Source organism: Lampetra planeri, chromosome 20 (assembly GCF_965212315.1).
Source record: "Lampetra planeri chromosome 20, kcLamPlan1.2.h2, whole genome shotgun sequence".
Taxonomy (NCBI): Eukaryota; Metazoa; Chordata; class Hyperoartia; order Petromyzontiformes; family Petromyzontidae; genus Lampetra; species Lampetra planeri.
The window spans coordinates 7,524,630-7,539,874 of record NC_136126.1 but is presented as its reverse complement, the minus strand read 5'-3'; the positions used below and the strand labels follow the sequence as shown (position 1 = coordinate 7,539,874).

The following is a 15,245-nucleotide window of genomic DNA, read 5'->3' as shown; positions in this document are numbered from 1 at the left end:
CAATCATTCGGTCAACCACAATTAAGTTACCGTGGTCAAAACCCCAAATTAACTTCACGACGGTAGAACCACCCAAACCCCTCCCCCTGATCATTGCGCGTGCACACCTGGGCCAAAAATCAAACACGCCTGGACATGGCGGAGACCAGTAACCAAATGACCAATCGATTCACCCGGGCATCAGTCGCTACTGCACGGCTCTGCTGTAACAGGGGAAGGCTCTGGTTTCTTACTGAAGTCAAGCGTATTCAAATCGGTTCTCAATGCTCAACGTGTCAAGACGCATATGGAAGAGGGGGAGGCGGTGGTAGGAGTTGGTTTACACACCGGGCTCTCCTAGACGAGCCAGAGCTGCGGAAAAAGGGGGGGGGGGGAGGGTACCCTTAATATCTCCGCGTAGCGGGGTCCGGCGGCGATTGTGCGGAGCGAGCGTGGCGGCTTGTGATACGGGGCGCGGCTAAACGTGGCCGGTGTTATCTTGCGGCTTTCCTGCCAAAAGCAGCCCTGCAAATGGCGCTTCCTGGTGGCAAGCTACAAATATAAACAAAGTCCTGCATGCACTGCTCACACCACCAACTTTCCTACAATCAAGCAGGTCAACACGCACCCAAGCTGCACGGCATGAGACGCAAGAATTGCTTCCCCCTAAATCTGAGGTAAAAAATCTCAAGAGTAGGGGGATGGAAGTCCAGAGGGCTTTTAAATCCATTCGCCTCGTTTCCCCTCCCAGGGAATTAACCTTGAACCCATAAATGTGCGTCTCTCTCCGTGCTGTGCGTTCTTCATTTTTTGTGTAACTGCGCGAGAAAAACCCAGTGCCCCTCTCCGTGACGCGGTGGAGGAGGGGAAAAAAACAAAACAAAGAGACGCCGATGACGGTCGCGGACAGGCACCCGCGAGTTTGGGCAGCACAAAGGCCGGACGGACGGGGTTTAGCGCTTCCTGCTGGACCAGGGCCAACTTGACAGGTAGGAACACGCCCAGCCCACACCCACACACCCACCCAGTCGCCGGCACACCTCGGCCCAAGGCTGGACAATGCCATCCCAACCGGATGCATGGAATGGAGATGGAGGGGGGGGGAGTGCGATGGGGCTCGACACGTCGCGCCACAATCAATGAAGCACACACACGCAGACGGAGAGAGAGAGAGAAAGAGAGACCTTGCTATCGATCGACGAACTCGCCCGCTGCTGTGGAAGGCTGGGGGAATTCCATTTGGTCACGTGATCCCGTGGCCGCATTGAGTTAAAGGATGCAGATGCGAGGACTTGTTGTTGTGTGGAACCCAGCCTGCGATAGCTTTTTTAAAATACATATATTTTGGGATTCAGTTGTGACAAAGGGCCTCTATAACACGTGCCAGGTTATAACTGCCAATTATAACTGCCGAGTGTTATTTTGAGCACCTTCTTCTAAGACTTACAATCGTGAATTAGCAATCCAATTGTCTGCGACGTGTAAAACGGAGCAAGCACAGGAATTGATATCCTGCTCATTAACAACGGCACTAAACCACCACAATGGGAAACTTTAAAACGCCACGATTTTAACAAGTGTTGGCCTGCTGTCATGGGCATCCGCAACGAAACAGGAGAGAGGGGGAATTGCAATCGAGACAAAGGTTGTTTAAATCAATGGCGAAGTAACAAAGGGCTTAAATGGTAGTGGATCGTTGAAGTGGTTTCAACCTGACAAAGGGGGGGGGGGGGGGTGAGGGGGGGAGGCACAGCTGCTGGCAGGCCGTGTCCCGGAGTGGACATCAACAGGAGCAGGTGAGGATCGACAACCGCTAACCAGAGGACGACGAAGCAGATTCCCACCCTTCCACACCTGGAGCTCGTGACGAAGTCATAGACGGGCACTTGGGCCGCACGCCCAGCCACCAGGTCCTGCAGCGTCCTCATGATGAGCTCGTTGTCGAAGGCCTCTGAATGTCGGCACAGGCGGGAGGGGGAGGGGGGGGGTGGGGGGGGGCACTTGGTGACAGATCCTTGAACACTTCACTTTGTATTATTGGTTCTTTCGGTAAAGTTACGTAGGTAAAAAATGAAATTAAAATTAATAAAAAATAAAATAATAAAATCACGACGTTTTGGAGGCAACACAAGTCTCCGTCATCAGGTGGGACCGTCACAGCCAGATTTGCTGCATCAAGTTTTTTACCTACGTGACTTTACCGAAAGAACTAAGAGTATGAATCCTTGCAGTCACGAAAGCTTCAAATCTAGAATTAATACAAAAATAAAACAATAAAAATTCTCACGATGTTTCGACTGCAACACAAGCAATCATCATCAGGTGTGAAATCCACAGCTAGAACATTTTTGAAAAAAGTGGCGGTTTGTCCTAACATCAGCACCACAGACAGCGATTTTTTCAAATTTTCTTGCTGTGGATTTCACACCTGATGATGATTGCTTGTGTTGCAGTCGAAACGCCGTGAGAATTTTGATTGTTTTATATTTGTATTATTTTATTATTTTCCTTCTACGTGACTTTACCGAAAGAACCAAGAATATGAATCCTTGCAGTCACGAAAGCTTTAAAATCAAAACTTCACTTTGTGTTTAGTTTTATCGTCCTTCCCACGCTCCTTCGATTCGCACGGTTTGTTCAACATGCACACATAATTGTGGCCACCACGTGGCAGGCCGTTATAATCTGGACTGTCGCGACACCAAATGCACCAGAAACATGGGGCAAGAAATGTGCGTGGTTGTGGTTTGCGTGGCTCGTTACTTTAAAAAAACACGGCTGTAACCAAAAATGTATTAATAATAATAAGGTTGAGTTCTATACAGTGTCGTTCATGCAAGTTGCATCTCAGAATCGCTGAAAAACCACGGACAAGCTGGAAGGCTTCCAGGTGGTGAGCTGGCGATAAACAATTGCCCAAGCTTTGCACTCCTCTATTTCAAGTTATTTTCAGCCAATGATTCAGTGTTTATATGCATGTGGGAAGAAACCAGAGCACCCAGAGAAAGCCCACGCGTGCGAAGCGGGAACACCGTCTCAAACGGAAGGAACGAGCGATACGAGGCCACACTTTGCTGGGCCACATTCTCTAGGCGAGCTGGCGAATGGCACCTCAAAACCCACGGGGGGAAAGGAGTTTCACAGCATCCGTGCGATCCACCAGACCCTCACTACCCTCCAGTGCTGATCTGACAATGTCCAAGAGCAGGAAGACTGACGTACATTATCAGATCTGTTTAACACGTAGGCTTTCGCGACCAATATTATTCATAATCAACGTTTTTGGGTTTAGATCACGTTATTTATAAATGTGTCGTAACCCTCCACCACCCGACACGGCCAATCAGTAAAAAAGTGTCACGGGCAAATCTAGCGAATTGCCCGATGATGCTGAATGCAATTACCAGCGAAACGTCGTACTCAAATTGTAAATGTTGTGATTTCACTCTTCAACACACCGGTGGGCTAAAGCAGTGAACTATTTGTCTTTTGTCAACGTGACACTTTTTTACTGATTGGCCGTGTCGGGTGGTGGAGGGTTACGACACATTTATAATTAACGCGATCTAAACCCAAAAAGTTGATTATGAATTATCAGATCTTTTTCCACCGCGGTGCCCTAATACACCGAAAAAAGTATGTGTGTGCATAACCACTGCAACGAAGATTTCTGAACGTTTCATATCAAGAGTTTGGTCAGGTGGCTTAGCGTAAGAGGGAGCTGCTCGCGGTCGGAGCAGCTGCAAATTCAAATCCTAGTTCAGGGTCATTTAACGCGACCCACTTCGCCAGGATATCAACGGTGGTTGTCCTATGAACTCCCTCCTGCTATAGCATCGTGGAATGTCTCACACTGGCTCAGGGATTTAAATACGATTAGCACTACTTCTATGCTCATATGAGCAGGCAATCGCCGACTTGTTTAAACCGGGGAAATTCTCAAATAAGACTTCAAACTTTGAAAAAGGTTTTTGCGTCTGATGTTTTTGCTCAATTCTGTTTGACGTATGCATTTTTTTTGTTCAATACACCTTGGCCTCATCAGTGCTTATACACTGAAGCATTTAGTAATGATATCATATTAAAAACACATTGAAAACATAACGCATTCATCACAAGCTGTAACCTCAGCATTGCTCTCCGACTTTGATGGCTTTATATGTACGAGTGTTAAAGAAATGCCAACTGGGTGTGGCCCAGCTGCCTTTTTTTCCTAAACACTTCAAATGTCAAGGTACAGTCCCCCCCGGCACAGCTGCGTACACAGTCGCAGCGCAGCTATGCGAGGGGTTTCACAGGGAAGTATCATCGTTTTCGACAGAAGACATGGGATTAGACGCAATAACCGTTTCTTGAGAACAACCACAGAAATCAACCATCCAGAGCTGCAATCTCACTCCGGAGGCCACAAAACAAGAATCCATTTTAGTTTGCGTTGAGGGAAACATTGAGCTTCCTTACTTTTTGTTTTAAAGGGAGAAAAAAAAGCATTTTTAACATATTCCATTGCCAGTATCGTCACCAAAAGTCTGTAGAATTTGGACGTGGGTATTTTTTGTCTTTAGTTTGTCGTCCTTCCCCACACCTCCGCTTAGCGCGGTTGGCTACGTACGGTGCGAAAGACGTTCAACATCCACATGCATAAAAGGTTTTCGTGAAAACATGTGGTCTCCTCTGATGAATAAATAGACGGATAGGAGGGTATAAAATGTTCCAAACATTGGAACAAGTCAATCGCGCTTACCAGAGGCTTCGCCCACTCGATGCACCCGCCCTTACAAGTAATCTCTCCAATTCAGACTACGAAAATAAAAATCGCAGAACCTTGTGTTCGTTCCTTCACGACACAACACGTTATTAGGTTAGTTAGAATAAAACTCAATGCCAAGCACTTGCTAAATATACATTTCTACACGTAGGATGCCTTGTTCATAGTTAAGTGGATTAAAATGCAGAGTTATCTTCGTGATTGTTTCTCTTTTACATTACCAGGTACGTAGCCTCGACAGGATCTAGCGCCGTGGTCCAAATAAAGCAAGCGGCATTGTTTAAAAATTCTACGCAAACATTGCCCACGTGGCTTATGTATTTAAGCTCGAAAATCCGCACAGACATCCGCAAAAGGCAGCAGTGTTTTAGACAGATCATTATTATCGCAGAACAGCAGCGCCGCATTGCTTCTCTACTGCCCAAAATATGGGTTTAACACGAAGACTAGTGAACGAACGGCAACCCACTTTCTCCAACGCTTAGTCATGAGTACAGATGGAAATTCCATGATCGTTAATTGCACATTTTAAGGGTGGGGGGGGGCTGCATTAACCAGCCACAGTCTTGGTTAGAAAGTGTGAACATGACACTCCAAAATTGGTTCCTTTCACTCTTCAGAATCATCATAATCAGCACACGATTCATCCACTGCTGGATTAAGGCCTCCCCCCCCCATTAGCCACCGTCATTTCTCACAATCGCGTGATGCAACGATGCGCGCTCAGCACCGGCGTACACGCGGACTTCATCTTCTTGGCTAAACATTCTCTCAGGCACGTGCCCTCTGTTGGCTCCGACTGGAGTTATTTTCACCCCCCACCCTTCCAGCGATTCGTCCTTTCCGAATCCCCACTCGTTTTGACGACCAGTGCAAAATGAAGTATTTCAGCTGCATATGCGCTCTAATTCGATGTATTCTGGCGTAGTGGTACAAGGAAATTGCCCACTAAAGAAGCAAAAAAGTACTTTAAAAAAAATATCGTTTTACAGAAAAAATAACTGCACATCTGGCCACAAATCATCATGCATTACAATCGTTGCAATTTTCAGCCACTGCATTCCTGGGTCCGCCCATTCGTTACGCGATAAATGGCGGAACTGGAACAGCTGCGTCCAAAGCATACAAAGATGTAGCAAAGCGCAGATGTTAGTTTCCTGAAATCGGTCAAACTTGGCAAAGCGCAACTCACAAGTGGATACACAAAAAAAAAACATTCAAATGAACGTGCACCACAGTTGGGAGCTGTGTGGACGTTCACTGGTTAACATCAACCAAAAATTGTTGAACGTACTATGAAGGTCTTTATTTACACGTCACCCTTTGAGAGTCAAGCGAGTGCAAGTGTTATAAATAAACCGCGTGGAAATAATATCCTTATTGACTTTTCTGGCACGCCAAAGAATGTGGCGTGGAAAAAAATGTTGTATGGAAACTCGATTCGATTTGGGCCGTAAATTGCCATCCCCCTTTTTTCCCCGACCAGCTAAAACAGTTTTTTCATTGAATTTTTTCGGCGGCAAATTCGTACGAGCATAAACTCAAAGACGTGGTTTACTTCAGCTTTTACATGAGTAAAGGTTCGATCAGTCATGGATTAAACATTAAACATGAAGCTTGACGTGCAGAAAATGAACAACAAGACTTTCCCCCCCCCCTCCCCCAGTCTTCAAATTCGAGTGCACTTTTCACAACATTGAGGCAGCGAACCATTCTTGGCAGCACAGCTGAAAATGCAGAAGTCTGAGTTACCGCACTGCTGTTGGGCGTCCCAATGCCGCAATCCAGCTGCGAGGAGTTCCCCCCAATTTACAAGATGACGATGATCGATTTCTTAATTTAAGCAGTTAAAACCCCCAATGAGATTTACTTTTTCTGCCCTTTCACAAAGGAAACTAGCAAAACTAGAATGGAGGGATAGCCATCAACAGTGCAATTGACTTATTATTTTAATTGGGTACAAAATCATTAATTGGGCATATTAGGTTTACACACCTATGCAAAACACTTGTAATCTATGACACGATGTCTTTCATTTGAACTTACTAGTAAAGTGTGCTTTGGCAATCGATTTTTTTTTTCTCTCGCACTTTTCGCAACAAAGAATCCTTTTATAAACGCAATACGGGTGGGGGGAGTGCAAGTCTACGTACTGGAAAACAGCCCACAGAAGTAGATTTCACAGATCTACTGCCACGATCCCGTTCTAGTGACCTCACTCGCTCTGCACGAGGGAGAGGCTTGCCACATGACCGTGAAACTGATAGTCATACCTCGGTATACGACCGCTTTGGAATACGTCGAATTTGGTATACGTCGTGTTTTGACGAGAGAAAAATGTCTTGGGATACGACGTGCTTGCTAGAACTTGTATGGGTCGGGATGAGTCACCGCGTACCCGCGTGTACCCGCGTGTACCCCACTCACGACTCCTCCCCTTCCTCATAGGCTATCAACTCCTCTCAGCAAGGTAAAGTGATGTTAATTATTATTTTATTTCAATTTATTTTAATTTATGTATGCATTTTAGTAATAAGTAGTGTCTAAATTATTTTATACAACCCAATTAATGAATAATATGCCATATAAAATATCATTTATTTTCCTCTGGAACGGATTCTTTCCTTTCCCTTTATTTCTTATGGGAAAAATGCGTTTGGTATACGTCATTTTCGGTATAAATCCTACCTTCTGGAACGAATAAACGACGTATACCGAGGTACCACTGTATTTGAATTCTCAGAACTGGAATTTAGCCAAATGAAGCATGTGCCGAACTAAATTCAATGCGATTTTTTTGCGCCGTCATAAGTCACTGGGCTTTGACCGCTACACTTGATATGTTTTTTATATGACAGGCGGTTGCCTGGATTCTAAACCAGAACCTCGGCACTATCAGCACGCCACTCGGGACCGATGAACCACACGGCCACCTCCGTAAATTCTTCATGGCAGATGTCGGATGTCCGACTCCATGTACACATTCATTGACCACCCAAGTCAGTCTGCCCCGACAGCTTTAGGCCATAAGACTGGTATAATATTGTATTTACACAGTGCCAACACAAACACCGCACACTTCACATCATACGAGAGCACAAGTGAGATTTGTACAGCAGTGCCTTCCAAGGATTGCGTGCTTTCAGTGACAATCTATAAACGCGAACGTTTCATTGCCAAAAAATAAATTAAATCCATCGGCCAATTGGACTTTCCTGACCAATATTTTACAGCACCAATTTAGTTTGAGGCAATAAAATCTTTAATTGACCAGGTTTCAACTTCTACTCGGCTCATCAACAGTCCTTTGCTTGTTAAAAAAAATGCTTGCGCGGTTGCCTGGTGTAACGATAGAGAGCCATCTTACAGCCAAGTCAGTTTTAGCGCAGCAACACGGCGCCAAAAGTACACAGACTCGGAAAACGGTGGTTCGTTAAGAAACAAGAGTCAAAGTTCCCGTGTCATCACCAAATTCGAACATCACCATCCCATCACTCAGCTGGGTTGTTCTGCCCCAAGCTTCTCGCATACAAGCGAGGGGGCAGACACGGTTGGCCATGTACGGTGCGAAAGAAGTTCAACATACATACGAACGTACCAGGATGGTCGAAGTTGAACTGGCCTTTGGCAGCACGGGCGCTCTGCTCAGGGGAGAGCTCGCGGTAGAAGCTGTCTTGGCTGAGGATCACCACCTGCCTCTGTCTCTGGTCCACCTCGTGCTGTCCCAGCAACTCCATGATCTTGGCGCACACGGTCGACTGTGGCCCGCACGCACACAAGCACACACGCATGCACAAGCAAGTGCACAAGCACGCACAAAAGCCAAGTCAAGCACAGCGATGCTTTTCCTTCTATAGCAAACACAGAAGGAACCCTCACTCTTATGTTAGGGTCTGTAGAGAGAAGAATGTTAAAGCATTTGAACGAAAAAAAAACATCACAGCAGTTGCCCACTGCAGTGAGCATGGGAAGGTGCTTAAGCCGCAAGCCGGGCGATTGTGGAAATATTTTCACGGCGGGAGAGATTAAATCCACTGGGCAACCACAGTTACCGAACTTCCCCCAGGAGGCTCCCAAGCAGATGTTAAAAATGAAGGCCAAGTGAAATTCTTGGCAGCACCGATCAATGATGATATGATGACACGTACAGCCCTTTTTTCAAATCGACAACTGGATGAGGACCTCCTCACACTAGGATTCATTGGGGGTTCGACTTACATCACCATGCCGGTCAGTGTGAATTGGTGAAGGCTGGGAGCTCAGACATGGGACAATTAGAGTACATTACAATGTATTTTGTTGTATTACCCTCAGCTGCTCACCACTTCGCCCATCTAAGCAATCTGCAGGCTCAAATAATGCTTGGCTTTCGTGACCTAACAAGTTCGGACACATTTTTAATAATTCGGTAAAAGGTGAACTTTTAACAACAAAAAAAAATCCTAAGGTCATGAAAAACCAATATGAAAAAGTTTACATTTCTTTTCATATGGGGGTCATGAAATGTGTGCTTGAAATAATACGGATGTTAACACAAGTGGCGTATGTACAGTGGAGTGTTGTGTACGCGAGTGTGCTTTTTTACAGTAACTGGGCATCGCAAGAGAAATGAATAACGGTGAACTAATATCAGACGATGCATTTAAAGTAAAGTTTATTTCACTTCACAACCTAGTTCCAATTTAAACACTCTGCTAAAGTGGGTTAAGTGCTTCCTGTGTTTTAAAGGCCAACATTTATGGGAAATGGTTGCAAAAAAAGCCAAGGAATCGCAAGATAAATTCCATTGCAATGGATCATCCTCATTGGTATCATCCTCATCGGTATCTGCAACATTTCAGATGGTTCAGGTGCTCTAATTCATTGCCACCATTGGCTCCCTATACCCACCAACACAAGATTAACAATCACTCTTCGATCACTATGAATGTAACCTGACAAACAAACTCCATCATATTATTCAAATCTGAACTAAAGGTCTTCTTATTCGTCTAGGCATACGTTGAAAGAGGGGAATGTGTGGAGAGGGCCCCTACTAAGAGACGATATTTGGTGGGGTTTATGCACGTTTCAAAATGGATGGAGGCCAGAACTTGCAAGCTTCACAGGAAGGGAGATGCGTTCCTCATTTTCGGATTAATCCCAAAAGTAAAAAAAAAACAAGGCTACGCTGTTTCGTACGGATCTGAAATGGTAGCGTCATACGAAACGACGGCACTTCGTGCCTGGTCTATAACAAATCCCGTCACAATATTGATGGACGCACAAGGCCACCTTTACTGGAATTGTTACAATATATATTTTCTCGCAACAAATTTTTTTTTTAAGCTTGAACTGTTCAATATTTCACATCAACCATTTCTAAGTTCAATAATTAAAACTACTACATTTAGTGCACTGGCAATTATTTTAAGTCTGAAATTTTAACTTGAAAATTAACAAAAATTCAGAAATTTGATGGAGAAACCCCAAAAATACAACATCAGAAACTCATCCCTTCCTTTAACACACGTTCCTTCAGAGTGGGCAGGTAGGAACTTGGTTGGACAGCGCATTCGTGCACGACAGACAGACAAATAATCCCTGGTGGGCAGTGTGGAACTGTTGTTCCTACCTGTACTATATCTCTGTGCTAGCTCCCCTTCTATGGTAGATAGCAACATTTGGGCACTGTGGTGGCGAGATGTTAACTGCCTCGCCTGGTATAGAGGAGGTCGTGGGGTTGAATCCCAACCCTGATGCCTGTATATTTATAGTTAGCAAGTTCTCCCCCTGGCGGTGTAAATTTTCTCCAGGTCCTCCGGTTTTTTCCTCCACCTTCAAAAACATGCGTTTAGAGTATTTGGCTATGATAACTTTCCACATGACAAGCCACTTCATTGAGCTTTCATCTGTGACCAGGTCACTTCTGAAAAAGAGCCATATAGCTCAGTGGGCCTTACCTGCTAAAGTAGTTGAGTTTCTAGTTTATATAAAAAGGTAAAGGTGCAGCCCTGCAAATAGATTGATCACTCAAGCCATTGGTGACCGACTTGTGCTAGGGGGCCATCAAAATCATTGCATATTATTGGTTCTTTCGGTAAAGTCACGTAGAAGGGAAATAATAATACAAATTAAACAATTAAATTATCATGACGTTACGATTACAACACAGGCAATCATCAGGTGTGATGATGATTGCTTGTGTTGCAATCGAAACGTCGTGAGAATTTTATTGTTTTATTATTTCCCTTCTACGCGACTTTACCGAAAGAACAAAGAATATGAATCCCTGCAGTCACGAAGGCTTTAAATCGAAAAGAATCATTACACTTAAGAAGGTCTAATCTCACATGCAAAGGCCCACATTCAAACCAAGGATTTCAGCTCTCTGACATATCTGTGAGTCACCTAGGGGGGCCACCTCAGGAAGGTGGAAAATATAATTTTACTTTTCCAGGGCATAAAACTTGCAGGGGAAACTGTTGCGACGGCTCGTTGCCTCTGGAGTAAAAACACACCACCGCGGTCACGTGCGCACACTTGGAGACCAGCGCCATGTGTGAACGTGCAGCTGCCTCGCCACAGAAGCAATTAAACACCAGAGTCATCGACGGCCCACCGAATTTCCACATGTGTTTTCAGCAAACCTCTGAACCAGTTTCACCGTTTTTATGATTCTTATCAGCAATGTGTGGCCTGATAAAAACACGTGCTGCGGCTCTGCTGGCTAGTGTCATTTGCAAAGAAAAGCCCTCTCCCCCCCACCCTCCTCCACAAGCACCGTGGGTGCTGACGCTGTACAGGACAGCAAACAACGTGTGAAATATAGATCATGCGTGATGCCTGGGCAGATGGCTCTTCTTGGGTGGCACCCCCCCGCCCCCGTTCTTCCACCCCCCCCCCCCATTCGTTGGCGCCTGCACGGGCAGCACTGTGCCACGTGGCAACCTTTAGAGGGCGCAGTGGAGCGCGGTGCATGTCGGCCACGTGGGCCCGCGCGGCTGCTCGCACGCAAACGACACCTGCCAATCACTTGCTGGGATTTCCATTCAGTTTTATGTGGCCAAAATGATGTTTTAGTTTGGGTCGCAATTCATTGTTAATTGGAAATGGCAAGAGGATTAAAGAGCATCACACACACCCTAGCTTTAATATTGTGCCCATGCGTTTTTGCTTAAATCGGTGCTGCTGAAATGACTAAATATGTAATGGCAATAAGAATGAGATAGTCTTCCCAAAAAATTTTGGGATGATCCGTGGTATTACTAAACATGTACGGATATTTAAAAACACACTTTTATTAGTCACAACCAGGATATCAAAATGTACACATCTATACTTTTAGGATGGAGATGAATGTGAAAATAAAATAAACAAACTGGATTAATTCTACTTGCAGACAGTGCTTTTTGCTCACAAGAATGTGGAATTCCCACTATTGGCTCACCACGGCTGTAAACAGGAAATAGCAGCACCCCCTCGATTCCAATAGCGGCCACGGCGGCGAGATGTTATCTCCGTGGATTCAATCCTGACCCTTGACGCCTACAGACGCGGAGTTTGCATGCTGTCCTGGTTGGTAGTCGGGTGGATTTTTCTCCGGGTCCTCCGGGTTTTCTCTCCACATTTTTAAACGTGAATTTGAAAGCATTTGGCTGCAATAAATGTCCGCATAAGCCACTTCGTTGAGCCATCATTTGTGACCAGGTCGTTTCTGAGAAAAATAACTAAATAACTTACCTGGTAAAATTTAAAAAAATGTTTTAGTTTATAGCCGCGCACCTCCGATTAGCACGGTTGGCTACGTACGGTGCAAAATAAATAAAATACATGCATAGCAGCAAGCCATTTTTGTGAAAACGCTACGAAACCGATGCTATTGCTGCCAAAAACACCAGCGAGTGGGTCCATGTCGAGGAACCTCGCTCCATTTTGGGAAAAACGGAAGTGAAATTTTCCAGTGAAATATGGAAACTTTTATTGGTTAAATGCCGAGCAACTTCCCCATCTTAATGTAAACCCAGTGAGTGCCGTTTCAGTCTGATGCCATTTGCATGAGGTATTGCATTCAATACATTTTAGGACCACGAGTGTTAACAATATGGTACCACTCCCTTACAATGGAATGGCAAAACGAATGCCTTTTATACTGTTTAGAGTGCGTTTAGGTTAATGTGACATTCTGAATGAGCTCTAGGTGACTAATAGCACCCACATTTTTTGTGGAGACACGAAGGTGAAAGTGACGCATTAACCACAAATACACCATCAAGTTGATTATGTTTAACCAGGTGAGAACTCAACCTAGACCAGGAGTCTGATTTGGTTTCGTAAAGTGGACGTTTCTCAACTTACACATATGATTGGCCGAGTTGAACTTCTAAAAACACATTAATGTAAACATTGCTTCGGTATAATGATACCTCCTCCAGGAAAAAGCCAGAGACTTTTAAGTCAAATTCCCGCAGACCGTCACCAGGTTTTAATAACGGCAGAGAGGACAATGTGAGGTCTGTCCCAGCGACTCATGAGGGACGTGGGACTCTCTCCTCCCCCCACATGACTCAGTCCACATTGTAAAATGAGAAGAGAGGTCTGAAGCTCTGGTTGTGGAGGTCACTACACAATTCGCATTCAACCAAGGAGACACATTTGGCCTTAAGACTACAAAATGCAGGTAATAGTTACGAGAAACTTAGTATCAGAATCTTTATTTAGCCTGGAGAAATCCGATGAGCTATTTTTCACAAATGTCAACTGGCTTTCCATTGGAAGGCTTCATCCACTTTCTATTAACTTTCGTGGCTGTGTTAATCACCTTTGCCCCCAAAATAAATGGATTCAATTGTTTTCTGGTTATGAGCGTTGATAGTTATACAATTACAAACCCGTCCTTTTTACGTAGTGCATTTCAATTCCATGCAGGATAGGCATCCCCCATGCAGTTGCAGCCGTGGGGGTTGTTTGACCATATTTAACCACGCTGGTCAGTGCGGATTGAAGGATGGCGCCCAGGACCCGTTCAGATATCAATGCCCACAGATGTTATCCGTGACAGGGAATTTAACTTAAGCCGGGCAGAGGTTTGTAGAGCACGCAGTCCCCCAGCTCCGCCACTGGTAGACGCAGAATAAATCGGCTCCCTAGCCCTACTAGAACACAATTATGAATTATCTCGGTCACAGTGACTGTGTGCGGGGCAGTAGGCGGGAGTTTCACAATGCGAGTGCATACGAGGATAAGCGAGAGTCACTCTGCCCACGGGGGTTTGCAACGTGACACGGGTAATGGGGGGAAAAAAGTGGCACGATTGTAGGGGCGGAGCGATGTGACGGGCGAATTGGGAGATGACAATCATAATCACCACACTGAATGAAAATGGAAAGTCTTTGATGTGTTATTCCACCTCCAAGCACTCAACCTACGATCTCGGTCTACCAGACCCAGAGTGTTCAACCACACCCGCAGGTCACAACACGGCTTCTTCCCCCGCACTGCTCGACTTTGGAATGCCCTTCCGTCGCCGCCTTTCTCGAGTGCTTACGTTCGTCAATTCAAACGGATCAACGCTCACCTTTTGTACATTTAACAGCGTTGTTTGGCACTGGTAGCTTTTGTACAGTACGTCGCTAGGAGGCCTAGCATTTATAAAACACCTGCTAAATCGGCCCAATGGCAACGTATCACAAGCACATTACGCAAGGTTTGGCGCTGCCTGGCTTACTCGTTAGTGGTAATTAGTTAACAAGTCGTCACCAAGTTGCGAGCGGGGACACGAGGCGCGTGGATGTGGAGCGTTGGGGAACACGTGCTCGCGGAGCGGCTTTAGAATTTGTAGCCCACATGCGCTACACGAGCGCTCATTGGTCGAGCCGTTCCCGGTCGGCGCCGAGTCGACCAATCAGAGGGCGGTGTGCGCGCATCCCTTGTGGGAAATGTAAATGGGGTGACTCGAGGGGGTGTGTGGGGGGGGGATCTCGCACGTCGGCTAATTTCGCCGTCACGACACATGGCGCCTATCACCGTAGTAGTAGAATTCAATACTAGAAACAATATATTAAAAAAAAAAATTTTGTTAAACGATCGTTGTACAACTGACAACCCATGTCGACGAAATAATTTTTTTTTACATTCGATTATCAATAAAGGTCCAACTTTCCCCCCCGCTCGGCTGTGACCCCCCCGCCGCCAACTCCGAGACAATGGGTGGTCAAGTGCAGTCCCCGCTACAACAAAAAAAAATTCCCTCCAAATTTTTTGTTGTTAATATATAGAACAAAACTCCACGCGAGACCGGGTCCCACATACTTTTCCGCTGGCCGTGCCGCCGCTCACGCCGATGAGGAAGGGCCGCGGGTGGTGGTGGTGATGCTGCGAGGAGGAGGAGGAGCTGCAGCTGCCGCTGGGGCTACCGAGAGGAGCGTCTCCCGCCATCACCTCCTCCATACTGGGGCGGCAGCGGGCGGGCCTCGCCTTTTATAGAGCGATGCCGAGCGCCGCCCCTAGAGCCCCGAGA

At 45.8% G+C, this 15,245-nt stretch overlaps 1 protein-coding gene across 2 annotated transcripts in view; it reads right to left on the bottom strand.

Moving 5' to 3' along the window:
* The window catches only part of UCK2 (uridine-cytidine kinase 2), a 29,362-nt gene extending 14,172 nt beyond the window's left edge, over positions 1–15,190 (bottom strand). The window contains exons 1-4 of one of the 2 annotated variants that reach the window (XM_078603464.1): positions 15,038–15,190; positions 8,346–8,505; positions 1,834–1,930; positions 328–351 (exon numbers count right to left, since the gene is read on the bottom strand). In XM_078603464.1, the coding sequence (XP_078459590.1) occupies positions 328–351; positions 1,834–1,930; positions 8,346–8,505; positions 15,038–15,175 (419 nt within the window). In that variant the 5' untranslated portion in view covers positions 15,176–15,190. The remainder of the gene's footprint in view (positions 1–327; positions 352–1,833; positions 1,931–8,345; positions 8,506–15,037) is intronic. The other variant, XM_078603465.1, reaches the window with a different exon arrangement.
* Positions 15,191–15,245: the final 55 nt, after the last annotated feature.